This window comes from Danio rerio, chromosome 8 (genome assembly GCF_049306965.1).
Source record: "Danio rerio strain Tuebingen ecotype United States chromosome 8, GRCz12tu, whole genome shotgun sequence".
NCBI classification, from domain to species: Eukaryota; Metazoa; Chordata; class Actinopteri; order Cypriniformes; family Danionidae; genus Danio; species Danio rerio.
In genome coordinates this window covers 48,576,090-48,599,849 of record NC_133183.1, presented here as the reverse complement: position 1 = coordinate 48,599,849, position 23,760 = coordinate 48,576,090, and the positions used below count along the sequence as shown (strand labels likewise).

The 23,760-nt window shown below is 38.4% G+C and overlaps 1 protein-coding gene across 3 annotated transcripts in view; it reads right to left on the bottom strand.

The window, feature by feature from the left end:
• Nucleotides 1-2,120: 2,120 nt before the first annotated feature.
• Nucleotides 2,121-23,760, bottom strand: part of lrrc75ba (leucine rich repeat containing 75Ba) — an 83,894-nt gene continuing 62,254 nt past the window's right edge. The window contains exons 4-6 of one of the 3 annotated variants that reach the window (XM_073910975.1): nt 6,501-6,846; nt 3,987-4,182; nt 2,121-3,848 (exon numbers count right to left, since the gene is read on the bottom strand). In XM_073910975.1, coding sequence (XP_073767076.1) covers nt 3,841-3,848; nt 3,987-4,182; nt 6,501-6,846 — 550 coding nt within the window. In that variant the 3' untranslated portion in view covers nt 2,121-3,840. Of the gene's footprint in view, nt 4,183-6,500; nt 6,847-23,760 lie in introns of all 3 variants that reach the window. The other 2 variants (XM_073910974.1, XM_009304170.5) reach the window with 2 other exon arrangements.

Here is a 23,760-nt window from a genome sequence, read left to right as displayed (position 1 = left end):
CTCTTTGTCGCTATAAATACACGCACTGCGGGCTACACATAGAACAACTTCATTCTCTCCAACATCAGTGCGCACACAGGCAAAGGCTACATCAGGGGTCACCAAACTTGTTCCTGGAGGGCCGTTGTTATGCAGATTTTAGCTACAACCCTAATCAAACACACCTGAACAAGCTAATCAAGGTCTTACAAGATACAGGTATACTTGAAACACCAAGGCAGGTGTTTTGAGGCAAGTTGGAGCTAAATCCTGCAGGGACACCGGCCCTCCAGCACCGAGATTGGTGACCCCTGGGCTACATCTTCAACTATACACACACATCAGGGCTATAGCATTATATGAACTGCGTAGGGGTAAATCTGGACTAAACCATTCACTGCTTACACTACACTTCGCATATTTCGCAGAGCTAAAAACAAGACAATTTCTTCCATAGTGGCTAATGTGGCACAGATGCTAGAACCTGGCTTTATGCATGCGCAACATCGTAAATGGTATGGCAAGTGTAAACGCATGAGTTGGATATGGGTAACAATTAAAACAACATGTGAACGGACACGAAAAAAATCTGATATAGGCAACAAATTGGAATTGGGCTTCAAGACCTGACAGTGTAAATGGGGCCTAAGGGCCCACGCAATTACCTTACCTTTGACATCACCTAATCAGCCACAGCCACAGCCACAGCCATGTCACCCTGCAGCCCAAGACCGGTTACTCACTGAAGCTAAGCAGGGCTGAGCCTGGTCAGTACCTGGATGGGAGACCACTAGGGAACACTAGGTTGCTGTTGGAAGTGGTGATAGTGAGGCCAGCAGGGGGCGCTCAACCTGTGGTCTATGTGAGTCCTAATGCCCCAGTAAAAGTGAAGGGGACACTATACTGTCAGTGGGCGCCGTCTTTCGGATGAGACGTTAAACCGAGGTCCTGACTCTCTGTGGTCATTAAAAATCCCATGGCACTTCTCGTGAAAGAGCAGGGGTGTAACCCCGGTGTCCTGGCCAAAGTCCCTCTATCGGCCCTTACGATCATGGCCTCCCAATCATCCCCTACCACCGAATTGGCTCTATCACTGTCTCTCCTCTCCACCAATAGCTGGTGTGTGGTGAGCGCACTGGCGCCGTTGTCCTGTGGCAGCCGTCGCATCATCCAAGTGGATGCTGCACACTGGTGGTGGTGTGGAGAGACCCCCCTCATGATTGTGAAGCGCTTTGGGTGTATGGCCATACACAATAAATGCGCTATATAAATACACATTACATTACATAATCGGCAGAATGTGCGAATGAATGTTTTCACGAATGAGTCATGATTCATCAAAAGTGTTTTTACTAAAAATTATTCTAAATGTACAGAAAATTTCAAGAACAACTTAAACTACATGTATGCATCATTTATGCCTTGGGCCTTATAAGCATGTTTAAAGAAACAACAAGAAAAATTAAGATTTGTTATATAAAAAGCTCATTGAAAAGTAAAAATGTTACTATTTGAAAAGTATCTAGACATTAAAAATTGATAATGCCGTATATTGCCTATGGTACTGACATTTCACTGACCCCTGGCTCTGTTAGCCCAACAATCTTTTTAATGCCAGACACACCAATACTAATATACCAATATTTCCAGCGTGGAACCTGCATTTCTGATGAACAAAGGTCTTAGGAGATTCAAACGACTTGAAGGTAAATAATTAATAACAGAATTTTCATTTTATGGGTGAACTAACCCTTTAAAAAATAGATTATTTGGAATGTACCTAGAAAATTTAACTTAAAATAAATTATTTATTACAAATAAAAATACTCTTTACTCTTTTAACTTAATTAATTTGAATTTGTTTTTGTTTGAATGCTTTATATAAATTTAGCTTAATGCGATTTTATGGCATATTAAAAAAAGCTGCATGAAATTTTTCCTTTTTCTCTAGAAAAAATAACAGTAAATAGCTCTGAAACCACAAGAGGGTGAGTAAATGACATTTCAGAAGTGTGTGATATTTCCTCAGGCTGCCACAGATCTTAGCACGACCCCATCATACAACAAAACACTTCAGTCCATCAATCCACAGATGGGCACTTTCAACCGTCCAACGCAAGTATTATTTTCCACACCCATCGTTTGATCAATGTCAGTTTATTACATAAGCATTGAACAGTCTTATAAACGGTTTGAAGCACAGATTAAGAGGACAAGTTATATGACACAGACAAGAGCTCATTCAAACTAACACATAAACAACATGACAAACAAGCTGCCCTCTATTAATAACCAGCGGATTAGTTTACTTAGCGCTGTGGGTACTGACACCATTTTGCTGTTTATGAGTAACAAATGCTCAGCATTACGCAGGTTAAACATCACAAGCCTGCTAACTGTAATGATTTAGACTTAAAGACGGGACTTAAAAGCTACCAAATAACCCCAAATGAAGGTCATATTCAGCCTTGAAGGTTCAAAAATAAGATACTTCGTACACTGAATTTGTTGAAGATGGAAAACTGGTGGGATATTGCATACAATATAGTAACCTACCACAACACTGAGAAAACATTAAGATAACATTAAACAAACACACACACAATTGACACATTTAAAAGAATACTTAGACCATTAATAACACTGACATATAGCTATTTGACCATCTGAATTTTACCCCCCAAACAAGTGCTGGTTAGTACGGTAACTATTTGTTTGGCTTGTTTTTGTTTCAGAATGGTTTCATGGTAAAGACGCTAATGCTACAACAAGCTTTTCGGACACAAACCTGATGACAACGTGGACTAAAGTGCTCAGGTAAAATCGAAGGCCATGGAACAATCATTAGCTCTTTATCTCTTGGTCCATTTACTTCTTTTGAAAATGGGCGTGATTTACTGAAACCTTGAGTTACAGGACAGGTTGCTGTGCAGGTTGAATGTGGCGTTTCAAAGCGGACTAGACGTGATTAATTAACACTAGAATGTGCTCGAGATATTCAAATACACCACACAGAAATGTCATATTTTCTTGGACTATTCCAAAGAGAAGAGCAATACACTGACACATATATATAGAGGTATATTAAATGTATAGACCCAAAACAGAAAAAAAGCTGTGAAAACCTTCAGAAATCAATTGTGTAGAACCAAAAAACCCTATTATTATTGTTAAAATGTACCTGTTGTCTTCTAAGATAGCTTTGTTCATCATTAGTAGACAACAAAAAGGCAATTCAACAGTGTTACCTTTTTGTATCATCGTTCACAACTACATGACAAGTGGTGCGTGGGTATTCACAAGTGAACGTTTTGGAAAGGGGGGGAAAATGCAAAAGTCTTGACATAGCAGTTTTGCTTGCGTCACGTGACGTGGGTCGGCTGTATAGTCTGTTGAGCTGGTTTCATGGCTTTTGTTGGGAGATTAGTAGAGCACACACACAGAGTGGCAATAGGTCCAGTCTGCTGTAGCAGAGACGGCCTCGGCAATGCAAAACTGACAAATACGACCAAACCTGACCCCTCCAAATCCCTAACCATACCTTAGTCAAAAGCGGGGTCGGTGAAGCTTCAGATCCACCGTTGGTATGCATCAGCCAGTCCACTGACTGTGTCAAACTCTGGGATATTTTATTCACATTGACATTCCTGTCCGTCATTGGTTCCTCGTGACTGAAGAGGGGCGTAAGAAAGCATCTTTCACTTGACGCTCAGCGGCCCCCTCCAATGAACCTCCACCTTGAGTCAAGGAGCGTCGTCTGCCAACACAGTAAGTCAATGGTGAAGCTTCTACAGCCTTTCAAACCAATCTGTTCCACCGTTTGCTGTGTTTAAATGTGATGCTGTTGGTTCACACATAAGGTCATGGAACTGTAGTGGAGGAAGGAGATGGTAAAAGGTGTGGATTGGGAGAAAAGAGGTCTTGCTTTGCGCTCTCCCATTCTTTCTTTATGCCATCGTCAGGTGACATTGTGGTTCACCTTTCACAATGGTGCAGGGTGAAACTACCTGAGCTCTTCTGTTCCCCAATGCTCCACGGCTCCAGGTCCTCGTCGTAGTCTTCGTCCTCTTCTTCTTCGTAGTGGCTGGGTTCTTCAATGGAGCTCTCCATGCGGTAGCAGTAGGGCTGACCCTCGGTGTACTCGTAGATGGTGGGCAAACTGCTCTTTAGGCTACAGCGTCGCCGCAGGGCCACCAGTAGAGGCTGAGAACAGAGTAGAAACAGTTTGACTTGGGTTAAACAGGCTTAATTATGATCACTCATGGATACTGTCTGGTATGTCAAGTATGGTTTAAGTCTGAGGTGTCTATTTTCTGGATGATCTGAGACAGAGCAAAATGTGCTCTGGATGAGTACTAGTGCTGTGCAATCAATCGAAAATTCGGTTTCGATTTCGGCTTCTAACGATTATGAAAATCATTAATCGAGATAAACGATTATTGCATCATATACCACCCCCTTTCCAGTTGTACACATTTGTTGCTTTGCAAAGCTCAGTATCACATAACAATGACTAAAAGCATGTTGATGTACATTGGAATCATTCATGTTTTTAAAAGTTCGAATGAGACCGCACATACACAGCATGTGGTCAGCATTCAGTCTCATTCGCACACTGCGCGCTCAGCCTCAGACAAGCAGAGCACACCATACCTGCTTACACTCCTGTTTTTCCCGGTAGTCTCCTGTATTTCAGACCCATTTCCCGTATTGTTCTGACTCTCTGTAAACTCCCGGAGTTCCACCCCAACCCCCCACCCCTCCTCAGCATTTTGGTACAGTCCGGCTAGCTTTTTGGTTCAGTCCACATGCGCACCGAACCCAACACGCAACCATTTTAATAACCGCTCCCCTCTTCAGTTCGCGCACACCAATCCCCCCCGCTCTTCACTTTGCGTGCACTCCCGGACTTAATGATCCGAATGTTGGCAGGTATAGAGCACACACAGCTAAAGTCATCAATGTGAGCACTTTAATGGTCAAATAGGTGTCAAAACGCAGTGTTTAGTGATTATTCATATTAACCCTCATTTGTGTAATAAGTTGAGAATCAAAAGACATGTGAAAGAGACACCATTAAAGTGAGCGTGCAATATTCCTGCTGCCGCCTGTTTTTATCATTATTAATCAAACAACAAAAAGACAAAATTACTCACTGCCAAATGCTTAAAGCACAGTTTGTTTCATATTTTTAGTCTATTGTATTTATTCCCTTTACTTATTTACAGGGAGGAAAACATAAAGTTAAAGTCAGAATTATTAGAATTATTATTTCTTATAACTGATTTCTTTTATCTTTGGTGTGATGACAGCACATTATATTTTACTATATAAAAAAAAAAAAACAAGTATTTAGATTAAAGCGCAATTCAAAGGCTTAATTATTTAATAATATTCAATATTGTTAAATATTAATATTATAACAGTTGTTTCTTCTGCAGACAATCAAAAAATATACTGCTTAAAGGGGGCTAATAATATTGACCTTAAAATAGGTTTCAAAATATTTATACCTGCTTTGATTTTAGCCAAAATAACACAAATAAGACTCTCCAGAAGAAAAAATATTATAGGAAATACTGTGAAAAATTCCTTGCTCTGTTTAACATAATTTGGGAAATATTTAGTAGAAAAAAATTTGACAAAAGGACAAATAATTTTGACTTCAACTGATACTCGCTTTGAATAATTGGGATTCGATTTATGACCAAAATAATCGTGATTATAATTTTTCCCATAATCGAGCAGCCCTAATGAGTACATCCACATATTAGTAACTGTACTCAATGAGAAAGGTATATCACACTTTCTAAAATATCAATTTTTTTTCTGAGGCTGTAAATGACCAGAATGATGTTTATTGTTAGTTTAGAACACCTAAAGGAAGTTGCAGAATGACAATGTGTTTAAACAATGTGTAAAACAAATATTCATCTTGCCAATCGTGATTCACAGTTCTGTAACAATTTCCTGGATCAACATCCTTGATGATTCTGGTTCAACACTACAGTCAGTCTGTCATATTTGGGGTTTTGTGTTAGTAATAGGATTAAGCTTAATGTTGGGGTAAGGTATAATATGTAGACAACTTTGTTGTCTCTAATTGTAGGAAAAGGTTTACCTCAAGGTTAGGGCTATAACTGTTTTTTTTTTTAAAGAATATTGCGCTCGGAGCATCAAAGGTAATTTACTTGGCCAGCGTTTCCAAACCCTATTCCTGGAGGCATACCAACACACATTTTCCAACTCTTTCTAATCAAACACAGCAGATTAAACTCATTAGCACGTTTGTTGAAACTCCGAGACCAGAAATATATGGGTCAGAGAAGGGAGGCATCTAAAATGAGAACTGCTACTGTGCCTCCAGATACAGAGTTGCAAAACAGTGGGCTAATTCATGTACTGTCCTATATAAAGTTTTGGAGTACGACCATTATGTAAGCATAAAATAAAACGTTTATCACAGTGCCAATGTTGCATCAAGCGGGACTGTGACTGATTTTAAGATTGTGTTGTTTCACCTGTGGCATGGTAAATATGTCCACATTGTTGCCCAGGTCAATCCAAGCAAGACAACTGAACCTCTTGGATTCTTTGAAGGCTTCAGACAGATCTTTAAGGATGCCAAGGGTCAGACGGTTCCCATTGAGAGCCAGTGTTGTGAGTTTGGGCAGTGCACCCAAGAAGGGCAGAAGTAGACGTAGGCCCTCGTCCCGGAGCTCAGTGAAACTAAGATCCACGGATATCACAGCGCCCCCACTGGTCTGGAGGTAATACGCCACATGCCGTATGTCGCGAGTTGATAAAGGGATGCCAGAGAGGTCCACTGAGTCGCTGCAGAGCTTCTTCTGGAGGGTTGTTTTAAGACTGAAAAGGGGAAAAACAAATATTAGATATGAGGGATCCAAATGAGAACACTCAACACAAGACTAAATTTGACTCAGAACCTGCATATTTATAACAAACAAGCAAATGCTGAGGAAGTTAACTGCTGTTTAAGTATTTCTCTTCAGGCTCAGAGCAGGGCTTTGCTATATCTTTGCATTTACAACACTTTGAATGACAGGGACAGGGGATAGAAAGCCACTGTTTGAGCCAGAGAGCAAGCTATGGAGTGTGTTTACAGTTTTGACCTAAAATGCTAAATTTTGAGCCCCCGTCCCTTTGATTGAAAATGGTAAAGTGTCCTCTTGATGTCCTTTGTCTTCTGATACAAACACGATCATGGTCTAAGTCAAGGGAAACATGATTCAATGGGGGTACACCTCAACTGGCCCCGTGAATATAGATTTCTGTGCACACCACCGTTTGTGTTTGAGATCTTAATGCAAAATATGATGGATGCTGATTGGTCAACATTAAATTATCTGCCTAAACAAATACAAAGCTAATAATAACTATATATGGGTAAAAGTCTCAAATGGACTCAGTTTGTGTTTTTTGTTGTGTTTGACAGAACCTTTTGTGTTATCAGAGCTGAAACCAAACAATGAGTATTCTCAATCTTGTCCTGTTCCAACTGATATTTGAATATTTTCATGATCCCACATTATTTAGTAAATTGAAAAACAGCTTTTGGGAAGGTTATAAAAGAAAATCAATAATAAACAGAAATAAAACTGAGTGAGTACACTGTACACACTATCTTGTGAGAAGCACGCCATTACTATTTATATAAGAAAATTTCACCTTTATTGTATCAATACTGATAAAAATCTATCCACTCCAAATTCCCTTGGCAAATCTTTGTTCTATGGCTTAGTTACATATATCTTTTTATGTCCACATATCCTTAGGCTTCAGCAGCTGCTAAGAACTGCCTTTTGTTATACTTCGAGAGCTTTCTTGCATGTATTAACTGTTATGATAGTCTTTGACGTGGCCAGTTCAAACCATCTGTTCTTCTGAGTCATTCTTTGATGGAATTGCTGAGTTTAATCTATGTGCAAGGCAAGGCCTGCAGTATGAAAAGTCTTATCAGACACCATCGTGCTCTTTGATATGAGGTTTTCTGGCAAAGTTGTAAATATCTGGCACACTTCAGTCATGGATTTATTCTAAAAAGGATTCCTTCTTTGAGGATTTGGGTAGGGCAAAGTTGTACAATCATTTCTGTAGCATTTTATTGTGTCTGATTATACCTGATAAAAGCTACCTGCTAATTACATAAATAGCAAATATTAGTGCAAACTATTTTTTAAACTGGAGTGAAAATCAATTAAAATAAAGACAAATATACTATAACAATAATCTATTAGTGCATGTGTTATTAGTTCATTGTAATTTATTAAACTTGGTTAATAATGATGTAGCTTAAGTTATGCAAGCTGGTTTAAGTAAGTTTAACATTAAAGTTGATTGAACATAAAACAATTAATTTGTCAACTGAAAAATCAAGAGTTGTGTCTGTAATGACGGGGAGTGACACCAACAACTGAAGGTAGGATCCAATATGCAGGTTTAATCTTTGTCAGGCAAGCAATGGTCAAAACAGTTATGAACAGGTATGTGCGGGCAAATCCAGAGTCGTAATCGAGAAACAGGCAAAAGGTCGAAAGGCTGGCGGCTAAACAGGATAACTAGGATACAAAGCTAGGTTCAAACACGGAGAAACAAGACAGGGAGAAACGCGTTGAAATGTCACTTAACAGTAAAAAAGACTCTGCAAAGTGAATGAGTGTGTGTGCTGCTTAAATACTGTGTGAAATATCAGTCTGTGACGAGGTTCAGCTGGTGATTGTAATCAGGATAGATGAATGACCAGGCGTGCGTGTTTGGAAGAAGTGCATGTATGAAAATGTGGTCCTGGGGAATGCGGAAGTGAAGTTCATGATATAGTGGAAACCAGCGATCTCCGGTGAATGATCGCTGGTTATCATAACAGTGTCCTTTCAGTAGTGATGGGGAAATGAAGCTTTCTGAACCAGTGAAGCGCTCGACTCAATTGTATCGGAAAAAGGTTCGTTACTCGAAGCTTTCTAAATCAGAGCTCGATGAGGACCTCTTCTGGTGAAAGTGTGGGAAAGCACTGTGTTGCCATAATGTCAAATGTTCACAACTGAACAACTTATTCATGTAGTAATACAACAGCAATATAAACAAATTACTCAATTACTGTAGTTTTTACACAAGATATATTACATTACACAACTGATGATTGTAGTAAAATCCAAGATATTCAAAAGTTTATCATAACACAATTAGTCCCGCTCCAAGCAGGGATTGAACCAGCGATTGCTGGTTGAAAGGTGAGTGCTCTAGGAGGACGCTATGTGAATGATGCTTTATGGTCGCATTCACCAGATTGTCTCTGTTAAACACAATACTACGATATGCGGTGGTTTTCTTTAAAGATAGTCATAAAAAAATACGCTAATACACTTTAGTATTGTTCAAAACCTTTTTACTAAAAATACTATTGTAGTTTAGTTTAATTACTGGTGTGTGGGACTGGTGCAGTGCTTTGAAACAAATGTATGTAATAGACGCCAATTCTCACGCTATACACTTTACTATAAGGGTGTTTAAACCTTTGAATCAAAATTCGAAGCAGTCACGTGGGTAAAGGCGAAAATGAAGCTTCGGACGTCACTGATCACGTGATGATGGCAAAACGAATCAAGCTCCGGTACACTGCTTCACTGCGAGATGTATCGTTTTTTTGATACATGCTCCGAAGCCTCGGCTCACAACGTCACATCACTACCTTTCAGCTCACTTTAAATAATTGTTTGAACAAACAGCGAACATAATTTCATGAGTGTACCAACACAGTTGTCCAATTAGTTTATGGATGATAATAATGGTGGCGCGGTAGGTAGTGCTGTCGCCTCATAGTAAGAAGGTCGCTGGTTCGAGCCTCGGCTGGGTCAGTTGGCATTTCTGTGTAGAGTTTGCATGTTCTTCCTGCAATCACATGGGTTTCCTCCAGGTGCTCCGGTTTCCCCCACAGTCCAAAGACATGCAGTACAGATGAATTGGGTAAGCTAAATTGTCTATAGTGTATGAGTGTGACTAAGTGTGTATGGATGTTTCCAGAGGTGGGTGGGCATCCGCTGCGTAAAACATATGCTGGATAAGTTGGCGGTTCAATCCGCTGTGGCGACCCCAGATGAATAAAGGGACTAAGCCGAAAAGAAAAAGAATGATTATAATGAAACTATGTTTTATACATGCACACATTAGCCTTATTCTTTATATATGAATGGACGGGTGAACCTACTGGAACCTTACTGGCTCAGGACTTCTGGTCTTATTTACCTCTATTGATATTTATTCAGCAAAATGGCTTGTTATGCTGGTTGATGTTGCAAACTTGTATTTTGTTATTCTATTATTTACATTGTTATGTATTGCCATAAACACAATAGATTGTGTAGCATGTAGTGTGATCATTTACAGCTGTTTATTATTTGTAGTAATTTCCTCTATTGGCAAATGAATCAATAGGCAGTCCATAAAAAGAGATACATTTAAAGATCTAAAATTAAAACTGGATTATAAATTTTCCTGAAGTAATATTTTATTTTCAAAACATATCTGAAGAGAGTTCACCATACACTCCATAGTTTTTCCATGTAAGACTGAGCTAAAAACAATGAAAACAGTTACCACTGATTAGATTGTTTTTTTCTTTCTATTTGTTGTAGAATCAGCCAAAATAAATTGTTGCACTTTTAAACCAGTGTTTCAATGTAAAATTAAACTATACTTTCTGGATTAGAAGATTAGTTAGGTCAAAACGTGCCCCCTTTTATAGGAAAAAGAACCAAATTACTTTAAAAATCTAACAAAGTAAGTTAATTAAATCATCAATCATATTTTTTTATTTTAGAATTCTAGGTTCACTTAAATGATGTTTTGCTAATCTTTTGTCATTTTAAAGAAGTTCGCAAATTTTGCTGTAATGAATAACACTAAATCTATACATGGAAATACTTTTTCTTTCATGTAAATATACTAAATTGCAACTGCAATATTACAAATGGATTACAAATGCAAACACAGCATAAGCAGCACGTTTTGGTAGAAACTGTAATTTAGTTCTTTTGACCAAAAATGTAAATAATGCATTTAGATACAATAGTTTACATATAATCCCCCAAAACAATTTAAGTGATGTTATTTACAGAGCATGCAAAACAAGGCCATGAGTTGTTTAAATGCTTGTTTTGCATGTGTGTAAATGTGAAATTCTAATTAGCTCAAAAATGTGCAAAAGAGTCAAAACAGCATCAGGAATTCCTCCATCACACACACACACACACACACACACACACACACACACACACACACACACACACACACACACACACACACACACACACACACACACACACACACTGTAATGGGCCAAAGTGTGACTTCAATGCCAAAAACAAGCATGTCTGAACATTCTGACCTTTTCAGGGTCTCATCTTGTGACATTGTGTCCTGGTTCATGTAGACGTCTTTGGTACATGTTGCATTCATATTTGAAAGTGAACTGAAAGTCATCTTTTCAGCGATCTAAGTATGCTTGTTTGTTGTACATCGGGGTTTAAATGCAGCATTTATGATTAATTGCATTATTAGAGCAATCACACAAGAGTGCTTTAATTACCCTTGTGTATGAAATGTGTTATATATAAAGAAACTTGCCTTGCCTAATACATTCCAAGCTGCCAAGTGTCAACACTTATAAGGCTGATCAGTTTCTCTGAGGATCTAAACTATGTAGACTGGCAACAAATGAGTCAGTGTGGCTATTGCTGCATTTCAATTTGACTAATACTATGTCCGAAAAGTAAGTACTTTTTTGTGTAAAGAAAATGTACTTGCATTTGAGTGTGTAACAACAAATACTGTAGAATACACAGACATGTCACTCCTATAGTTTTGAATGGGGAAAGATGTAATGGTCAATATGGCGAATGAAGCCCCGCCTAGTTCAGTAGCCAATCATCGATTGTTATAGACCAGGGGTCACCAATCTCGGGCCAGGAGGGCCGGTGTCCCTGCAGGGTTTAGCTCTAACTTGCCTCAACACACCTGCCTGGGTGTTTCAAGTATATCTAGTAAGAGCTTGATTAGTTTGTTCAGGTGTGTTTGATTAGGGTTGGAGCTAAAATCTGCAGGACACCGGCCCTCCAGGAACAAGTTTGGTGACCCCTGTTATAGACTGACGTTTCTTCGGAGGAGAAGCTTGGACCAGACATGTGCTTTTACGACCGTTTCTGTTGTCAACAAACATACTGGAATCTCAGCGTATACTTGCTTCACAGACATAACAAATATATCCAGATAAAGCTTGAAATCTGGACTATTAAATGAACTGACTACACTTGAAAACAAAAGTATTTTTAGTTTTGAAAACTGTTTGAAACAAACAAAAGGAACAGTCCGTCCTGCCAAACGCACATCAACTACTCAAACGTCTTCACATTTGTAAACATAGAGTCACTGTCCTTTTTGGAGGAGATATCAAAGCCAATTTGTGAATGACTCAGAAGACCAGCGTGATCTGACAATCATTATTTAGAGGATGATATTGTGTCACATGGCCAAAAAATGAGGTTCATTCCTTTAGAGTACGCATATGCATTAGCTTGGGAAACCTGAAAATATGCTAATTTTGTTTGATTTGAAAATTTAGAAATTAAACTTAGGGTTGATGTTTAATTTTATTTATGATTTTAAATATGTAATGTAATCGTAAGCTTGGCAAACAGTTTTGAAAAATTTGATGTTTCCCCATTCAGACAAAATGCCCGAGCATACTGCCCGAGAGGTGTTTCAAAGATGGCTGCCAATTGAAATGAATCGCCTTAAAGGGATTTTGGTATCAACATGCAAAATATTGGGACACACTACTTAGTCATGCGCCCTGTCAATCATCTCGACACATCATCTAAATTTCTTTCATATTTATTTTCCTACTGTATAGAAGCAGCAACAGGTTAATCTGCCATTCGCGGGTCTTTCATGCCAAACAATCTCTTATGTGTGTGCAGATTTTTGCATTCAGAAGTTAATGACCAAACACGTTTACATTGTCAATGCAAATTTGATAACAACCTCTGGGTGCTCTGGGTCAATTGGATAAACTAGGTTGGCCGTAGTGTGTGAATGGGAGAGTGTGTGTGTGTGGATGTTTCCCAGAACCAAGGTTTGTACACTCTGTGCTGTGTAAAATATATTCCAGAGTAAATAATGATTAATTCTGCTGTGGAAACCTCTGATAAACAGGAAAAGAAAGGGAAAATGTTAGATATAAATGAAAACATCTTTACCAAAGCCTCTCCATTTAATGATTGGTCTCATGTATTTGTTCATGTTTGTAGTTGAACCCTCATTTGCAATTCTAATCGAATTCATGTTCGTGCATCATATCATGGGCAATGTTTGCGATTTAAAGAGGCACTGACAGATATACGTTTTTACTATAAAGTTTTTTTTTTTCCAGAAGTCTGTTTTAACTGTCATTATCAAAACCCTTAAGGGTCACCAAACACCAAAACACTTTTTTTTTTTTTTATCTGTTGACAGTCGTATATGTGTCCTACGCAGCTAAAAACACTATTAGGACACATGTATTTCACAAAAAAAGTGAAAATATGTTGTTTTTGATTTACTTCAAGCAAATTCATTCATCCGGTTTGAAACTAATTTTTTAAGCTGCGTCACGCCGATTAAATCCTTGCGTGTATTACAGTGTGTAGACCAGGGGTCTCAAACTCAATTTACTTGGGGGCCGCAGGAGGCAAAGTCTGGGTGAGGCTGGGCCGCATAAGGGATTTCACAAAAAAGTCCTCAAATGTCATTATTAACAGTTTTAATTATTTCTTCTGAACATGAAGTGTCCTGAACATTAATAGAACATTGAGTGAAGATTATGAACAGTTCTTCTGAACATGGCATCTTTTGCCTACTCCTTGCTGCCAGAGACTTGACAGCGCTTCTTCTCACAAATCTGAACCACATTTGGCTTTAGAGCGGAAGCAGTTGAGACCCTCAGTATGGCTTGAAGATGATCATCATTAAGTCTAGACCTGTACTTTGACTTATTGAAGTCCTAGGGAAAAAAGTGGGGGAACTCAAAACTTCCATTCCCTCACCTAAAAAAAAAGGCGTATATATGTATAAATAAAACACCCCCACCCCACTCCAGTCACATCAGTCTGTACCAGTCTGTATCTACCTATAATATCAACACAATCTCACGGCAATTTGTAACTTTTTCATTTTGTGGCTAATTCGTATGAATTCGTACGATCTAATTCGTGAGATCAGGCTGATAATATATATAAGATGCAGGGCAGGCATGTGCACACATAGGGCTCAACCTGTGCAGAGCACATGCCCTTTTTAGTCTTGCATAGAAAGTGCCCTTCCAAAATGATCAAAAGTGCCCCCGCGACGCGACACACCCTCGGTCCCGCCCTTCAGTAGGCGCGCGATAACACCGCTCTTGAGTACGCGCGCGATCAGCTGATCAGAACGCGCGCGACAACGCGCATTGAGTGACAAGCGCGCTGTGTACGGATAGAATCAGCGGAGCGGGGAGCACTCTCTCTACCCGCTCCGCTGATTCTGTCAGAGTACAGCGGTCGGCGCGGGCCACAAAATATTGCACTGAGGGCCGCAAATGGCCCGCGGGCCACGAGTTTGAGACCCCTGGTGTAGACTGTACGTCTGTACCTGGGAGTACATCTTGACAATGAGTGTGCTGCATTCATTCATGAAAATGGCTTGGTTCAAACCAATCAGCACGCTCTATTGTGTATGCGGTGCAACTTCATTAATATGCATGATAGCTTCAAATAAGTTTTTACCTGACACAGTGTTCAGACGGCAGAAAGAAGCCATGTTTTGTTGCCTAAACAAATGGTGTGGAAGAAAAAGAACTGTTTGGAGACACTGCTAATCAATGTTTCCCCGCTATAAGAGTGCAGCTGGACTCACATGTGAATTACAGTACACGCTGCAGAAATACGTTTTATACGGAACATTTTCTACCCCAGAGCTTTTCGCTTCTGGAAATGGTGAATTCCGGATTTGCTGCTTGTCTCCTGTTAAAAAATGACGCAGTTCCAGTTGGTGTTGATTTGTCCTGTCTACAGATTTGGTAAGCGATCAGTGGTCTTTGATTGTTTATTCAGATGGCAAAGTTAGTTCGCATTGTCAGCAGTACTCTTTCAGTTTTTAAAGACCTACCTTAGTCAAAACATTTTCTAAGTCACTTTGTTTACAGTACGTTAATAGCATTACAATTTTAAGGACTGAAAGATCTGCTGTATATGCTGCTCTCAGAGTGTAAACATGTAAACACCCGATCAAAGTATTACCGTCGTCTTGAATTTTCGTCGCATTTTGTGACAGGAAAGTCTTAACACACACACACGGCTTTCTGAAGATACATACAGAGTACATCTAAATTGCAGAGAAATGCAGAGATTTTTTTTCCTCTCACAGGACCTGCGGTATCAAACATTACACAGTCACTGTCATTAAACACAGTCACTGTCTTCTCCCCTGCGCCTGTGTGTTTGTTTTGTCTTGGTGAAAATCAGTGCGTGCCCAAATGGAAACTCCCATTTTTATCCAAATCCTTCCCTCACTTCCCTCATCCCTCCCACTTAAACAGAGCTAGACACACCCACTTTCCTGACTTTTTCCATACTAGAGGTGTGAAAACACCCTGCTGAGATAGGAGGTTTCATGGCCCTTTAATGCTAACTTGGTCACAAGAGTTACTTCTTAGCCAATCACATATAGCAGCTTTTAGTCTCCTTCCCTGTGTACTGCCATAGAGGCAGCATTAGCGTTAGCTGGTATACTTCTTAGGCCCCGTTTACACTAATGCGTTTTAGTTTGAAAACGCATAAGTTTTGCTACGGTTACGCCAACCGTCCACACTACGCCGGAGTTCTCGAGCGCCGAAAACGGAGCGTTTCGAAAACGCTGGAGAGGCCGTTTTCATTTTGAAACGCTGCTGCTCCGTCTCAGTGTGGATGATGGAAAACGGAGACATCTGAAAACGGAGGCGGGGCTGCAGACGTTCGCCTCTCTGATTGGGGCTTTTCCTGAATATTAAGTAGCCTAACACACAGTTCAGTCCTGAATCTTCAGACTTCAGATCGTTCAGACTTCGCAAGTTTGATCAAGGCTGCAGTCTCTTCTTCTCAGTTTGATATGGAAAAGCAGACTATACCGAGGACACGGGTAAATCTTCAAAGGGAACAGTGTACTTTATAACTTCATTCACATCACCCTGGCTTCGTTGTTTCACTTTCTCAACAATAAAATGTAAACATGATTTAAGGAACTGCCTATTTTCATTTTAATATTAGCAACTTAGACAGCAGACATGTTGAGGCGCCGTGCTGTATAAGATGAGCGTCATCTTCACTGTCTGGATATTTATAACAAAACGGAGCCGATAACAACTGCCTCCTTTCAATTTCAGTGAAAATACGAAACATCCCCTCTCTTTTGCTGAGTATCAGTTTTAAGAATCGATAATGGCCATTTTAAAAGTATAACATACAATAAGTTTATACATTATAGGAAATAAAGGCAAGCGATAAGTCAATATACAGAATGTACGTGGTTACATTAATCATTAACTTATCTTTGCGCTCAGCCAAAACACGTTATTTGAGAACAAGTAATAGATTCCAATGCCCAAAGTCAGGGAATATGTCGTTAGATAAAGACAACAAGATGAATGAAATATCCCGTTTAATAAATATAGTGAGATTAGATCCAGCGGGAGATGCTTGATGAGAAGTCCGACTAGCAGAGCTCTCATCTGGGTAGATGGGCTGCAGCGCTTGCCCGAGAGCGTCTGTGTGGTCACGTGATGTGCGTTTTCAGCGTTTTGGTGTGGACGGAGAGCAGTTCAGAAACGCTGGGTAAAACGCGAGTGTGGACGCGGATCGTTTTCATTCTAAAACGCCGTTTTAAAACTAAAACGTACTAGTGTAAACGGGGCCTTAGATTAATGGTTTCAGGCTTGCACTTTGAATATCTACCAAAAATACCAGACCATCTGGATAACTTTGGAATACTCATTTCAAAATACTATGATTTGGGATATATTAATTCTATTCTCGAACACTATAAAGCATGGATACTTAGTTAGTATGTTATTTTTCTGAAGCACTATATATATATATTTTTTTTTTTTTTTTGCTGACCAATGGTAGATTTTTTTACACTACCTGACAAAATTCTTGTCGCCTAGCAAAGTTTTAGGAACAACAAGTAATAACTTGACTTCTAGCTGATAATTTGGTATCAGAAGTGGCTTATATGAAATGAAAGGCCCCTAGATTACACTTATTTTACCTAAATAAAATATGATCATGCCTTGATTTAAAATGATTTAATTAGGACAGTAAGGCCTGACGTTGCTTAGACAAAAGTCTTGTCACGTAACAGAAATAATGTCCAGTATAAAATATAAAGTCATGGTGCAGTGGAAAAAAAAAAACAATATTGTGCATGACTCCCATGAGCTTGGAGGACTGCATCCATACATCTCTGCAATGATTCAAATAACAGATTAATAAAGTCATCTGGAATGGCAAAGAAAGCGTTCTTGCAGGACTCCCCAGTTCATCAAGATTTTTAGGATTCATCTTTAATGCCTCCTCCATCTTACCCCAGACATGCTTAATAATGTTAATTTCTGGTGACTGGGCTGGTCAATCCTTGATTTTCTTTGCTTTCAGGAACTTTTATGTAGAAGCTAAAGTATGAGAAGGAGCGCTATCCTGCTGAAGAATTTGCCCTCTCCTGAGAGGCTGTTGATGTTGCCACCCACTCTGCAGATCTCTCACATTGCACCATACTGAATGTATCCCCAAACCATGATTTTTCCTTCACCAAACTTGACTTGATTTCTATGAGAATTTTGGGTCCATGCGGGTTCCAATAAGTCTTCTGCAGTATTTGTTATAATTGGGATGCAGTTCAACAGATGATTCATCAGAAAAATCTACCTTCTACTAGTTTCCCAAATGATCAACTAGAAGGCAAGTTAATATTTGTTGCTCTTACATCTGGGATTGATCTATCGGGAGTGTAGTCATTGTGTTGACAGTTGTGGGATTTTGTCACAAAATCTGACAACTCACATTGTTGCTGCAAATTTTATTTTAAAAAGGATCATTTGTAGAAATAGCAAAGAAATGTAAATGGCTAATAAGATGTGATGATGGAATAATTATGCTAATTGGCACATTTAGTGACGTTAGTCTTTAACTGCTCTTCGTTTATGAAGCAATAGCTCAAAAATGACACATGTCATCTATGAGACCAAGTAAAGTCTGTCTGCTGACAATGAATACATTATCTTTACAAAATAAAGGACATCAATATTAGGACAGAAGGGACTCTTTGAAAGAGCATCACCTCCTTTCCTCCCTTCAGAACAATTAGCATCCATGTGCCAGTCATCTTGACCTAGTTCCATTAACAGGATCAATAAATTACAAACGCAGACGTGCATCCATTTAAAAACCACTCAGCTCCACAGATGTACATGATCAAATTCTTCATGGGAACAATGCGCAGTTTTGAAATGGAAATACGGCCTGTAATATATACTGCCACATGAGCCACAGGACAGAGATCAAAAGAATATTCATTCACACACACACACACACACACACACGCACGCACACACACACACACACACACACACACACACATACACACACACACACACACACACACACACACACACACACACACACACACACAAAGATGCAGATGCATTATTGCAATCCTCTCAAAGGCTGATATCTCTTCATGAAATCCTACTGACAGTCTTCATCTATTTTCCTATCATTGGAAGCAGGTGGCATCGCTCTTGTTTGTTTGGACCCAAATTCAATTTATTTGCCAAATATAACTGCAGGCCCAACCACCCAGGGCGTGTGCTGTAATACGAATGTCCAAAGACTTTATTTTGACATACAGTTGGTTCTTTTAAGCCTGCTGCCTCATTTCTGCTAACTCACAAGGCAATCTCCTCTGCCTTTAACAGTGACATTTGAGGGATCTCTGTGATTAAATAGCAATAGGTCGACCTATGAAAGCCTGCGTGCTTTGATGAAATGCTTAAGAATTTCTTTGAAGAAATTTCAGGGATCAATTTAGATAAAAAGCCAGTTAGGGAGGCGCTTTGAGAGAAAATAAGACGAGTCTGACCTGACAAAATTGCTTCAGATGTGAATTATTTAAAGAAAAGGACAAATTGGTCTTTTAAAAACTGTATCTGGGATTTTGACATTTCAAGAACTGAAATTTTCAATTTAACTGTGCACATTTAAACTTGGCTTAGCAGTGCTGCATATATTAATCTTAGTATTGTCATATCTATAGCTGGGTTTCCATTACCCTGTACAGCTGGAGAAACAAGTTATGGAAATAAAAAATCTCGAATAACAATTCTTCAATTCTCAAAATGGTTTTTATGGTGAATGCATTGAATCACAACATTAGAAACTTTGACTTGAAGTAGAAAAAGGTACAAGACTGGTACAATGCAGGTTTACTGAAAGAAAAAAATCTACAAGCCCATTAAACTTTGTTAACTGTTTAGTCCAGTGGTTCTCAAACTTGTTTCACCAAGTACCACCTCAGAAAAAAATTATCTTTCCAAGGACCACCATAATGACTGGTATTGAAATATATAATAGGTCTTATTAAGCGGCTAAAGCTCTGCAAAGTTCACAAACGTGGCAGATTTTTAATATTATGAATATTTATTATTGTCAGCCACTTTAAACAATAAATAGTTTGAACAATAACACACAGGTTAAAAAAAAGAAATAAAACGTCAACTTTTAAATTAAAATGTGATTTTAAAAGTTAACTAAAACTGGCGCTCTTCTTAAAAAGTTAAAAGTAAACAGCTGTACTTAAATGTAAAATAATATAAAGTAGCCTATTCATCAAAACCTACAAATGTTTCTTAGGGCCTACTCACACTATGCCATCCGTACCGTGCCCAGGCCCGTTTCCCGGATCGTTTGAGAAGTGTGAGTGCAGTGAATCGGGCTCAAGCACGGTTCACTTGGCTGGCCCTGGCCCGGTTGGAAGAGGTGTGCCTGAGCGCGGTTCACTAGGACTTTGGCACGGTACGCTTGTGTGTGAGTGCAAAATGCGCCAAAGCCCGAAACTGAAAGCGAGACGTGACTTTTAAGGGGCTGTTTCATATGGATTTATTAATCATTCTTACTGTTCAGTGAACGCAAACTGCCACACCACGACAGCTGCGCGGCTTCAGCAGACCTCCTCATTCCTGCAGTACGAGAGCTTTATGATTGTTTATGAGCGCCAAAAGTGGCGGATCTATTCGGCGAAATATCTGACTGCGTGTCACCGCATCCCTAAGGACTGTTTGGCGAAATATTTGACTGCATGTCACTGCATAACAAACGACTGAAACGATATAACTAGAGAAATCTTCACTGTGCTGCTGAGTGAGAGAGCGCTTCTCACTGAACAGCGCTGCAGTGATGACGTAAGCATGCCGAGGCCCGATATGGTGTGAGTGCGGGCCGTCGAGGGAGACGGGAGGGGGGACAAGCGTGCTTTGGCCCGGTTCGAGGCAACTGTACCTAGTGTGAGTACGGCCTTAGACCTCATAAATATAGGTTATACCTATATATATATATATATATATATATATATATATATATATATATATATATATATATATATATATATATATGACTTTGGAGAAAATCATTTAGTTTGATTGCTGTGACTTTTGTGCTATAGTGTGATTAAGTAAATGCACAGATATGTCTATGCCACAGCAGGATGGTTAAAAAATATATAACAGTTTTTAATGTGTTATTTATTGGTTTATTTTTCTTGCAACCAGCTGCCAGTTTGAATTACACTCAATACACGTTCCTTGGCAACCAGCAGCTATGAGTGACATTCATTTTCCTTACTGTCAGCTTTTGTACAATCACAGACACAAAGCACACAAACGGCGCCATGCGTACTCATTTTGCAGCACATTTACGGTCTAAGGAAATATGTGAGTTTTAAAAACATATATAAATTTCCTCCTCAGTCCTCTTTTTCTCCCACTAGTCTTCAAGATGTGTCTGATTCAAGTCTCACTCCATTTTGTTTTTGCAGAGTCATCAATGATGCAAAATACCTCCATTATTAATTCTGGCCTAAAGGTACATTCCTCCTCATCCCTACTTCTATTTCATTCAGTTACCAAATAACCTTCTAGATTACCATCCCATAATTAAATTAAATGAATGCTAAACATCACATAATAAATCCCATAATGTAAGTTGATTTTTGCCAAAACAGAAAGTAAATGTCCTCAAAATCAATATTATGTTATATTATATTATATTATATTATATTATATTATATTATATTATATTATATTATAAATTGTCTCACAATTATCATGAAGAAAGGGCATTTCTATTCAGTCCTCATTTCCAGGGCTTTTCCTCTGAGGTTTCATTACTCTGATACGAGTGGTAATGGGAATTTACTGAGGTGAAAAAATATTTATGCATAGTACACAATCACTAATCAACATGCTTTTCTCATTTTCACATCTCAAAGTGCTTCATTTGAGATATGAAATCAGCCTTTTTGCCACCAGTGTCCTTCACGTTTTATTCACAAATGGCTGAGAAGAGGCAAGCAGAATTGCAGAGTTTCTCCTAATAGTGAACAGCTTGTTCATTAAAAAGCAGAAATGCAAATCTGCACACCGAACACACAAAATCCTATTGCAAAATCCTAATTTAAATATGAATTTCTCATTCAGCGATCTGTCTAAATGAACAAAGGAACTCGGGAAGTGTTGTATAATATGGTAATCAGAGGCACAAGAAACCCACTAACTGCGTTAAACTAGCTGATGATATCTTGAACACAACTTTCCGGAGTATAAATAGAAGATTGACTTTTTGGTGAGGTACAGTTATGTGTGGGTTCAGGCATTCAAGCAAAAAGACTTTCACAATTGCATGGCAGTTGATTGGATTGTAAGATTAAGGATGCTAAAGAAATGCGGGTAATTGTCAATGCAGGATTTGTTCACGGCAATGCGTATTTATTTGGTTTTCTGTGGAACAATAGCTAATTTAAATGAGAGTTAAAAAAATCTTTCAGTCAGTGTGTTTCTTTTCTTAGGTTTCAGGTTTATTTAACAATTTATATATAAATCATATATTATACACATAAAAATATATAAATACATGTATAATATTCTTAAAAAAACATGAAATTGCTTTATGGATGTATTTTTCTTTAAAGGGCACCTATATGATGCAAAATCAACTTTTGGAAGCTATTGGGCATTTTTAGTAATGTATAATAAAAAATCTGATAGGTAATTTGAGCTGAATCTTTACAGACATATTCTGGAGACACAAAATACTTATCTTACATCTTGTAAAAGGGGTAAAATAGATGCCCTATTTGTTAAAAAACTACCTTGTTTTTGCACTTTGAATATATATATTGAATATATTGAATATATATATATATATATATATATATATATATATATATATATATATATATATATATATATATATATATATATATATATATAAACAGTTTATTCAAAAAAGCTCACCCCTGAGCTGTTATAATAATAATAATAATAATAATAATAATTATTATTATTATTATTAAAATAAAACACTAAGTAGTTTTGTCCTCAATCCAAATATTTAAATATTTTAAAATCAAGATACATATAGACACATGAATAAGACAACTGTCTCGTTTTCTGAAAAAAAACAAAAAAAAAACAACAACTCAAAACTGAGTGATTGTTTGGTTGAAACAAGCTAAATTATTTGTGAATTGGGTAGGAAAAATAATCCTAATGAGATCTAGTCTCAAACTGAAGTCTTACCAGTTCACATAGATGTGTAAGTGATCGTGATCTATAACGTGAGATGCTGTCGCACCTTTGCCTTCATAAGAAGCAGAACATGCAGGATTCTGCATGTGAATTCATAAGTTAAACCCAAAATTCATGCAAGTGAGTGGCTGGTGAACTTAGAAAAGAGTAGATTCAAATGTATAGTTACTTTCACTATGTGTATCTGATATGAATAAAACACATTGGCAAATTATATTTGAATTGATTATTAGACTTCCTTTTGTTTTGAACAACTCGAAATGTATTGTTTTACTAGTACTTGTTTGTATTTACATGTCTAAACCATAAATTAAGCATTAGGTGGTTAAAACGCTGCATAATTGTAATAATATGACACGTCTTTTTCAGCGGGGTTAAGTTGGTTTTGTTTTCAAAAAAAAAAAAAAAAACCCAAAAAGAAATATGCACTTTTTCGACGGTCCCTTATTGAGAGCTCTGCTCAGCGCAAGCTCTCTCTGGCTTAGCGCTAGACACCGTGCCAAAGCTCAGTTTGATTTTTTTCAGTTGCCTTTCTAAAGGTAGACAAGCTAACCCTAACTTGTCATGCTTGTCAAGCTGGATAAGGAGTGAAACATCAGCACCAGGAACTTTACAGTCCTCACTTCAAAACGGAACCAAAGTAGGACCTTGCTGTTAAACTCCCTTCCTCCTCATCCCTGTCCATGAGGCGCTGAATTCTGTATCAGTGCATGAGAGAGACCATGTTCACTCCGCTCCGCGCTGAACTAAAGTGATTTTTAATAATTAAACGTCCCTGTGTTGCGTGACACAAGGAATCGATTATAAAATTTCTTGCCAATGCTTTTTAGTAATCGATTTTTATTGATTTAATTGATTCG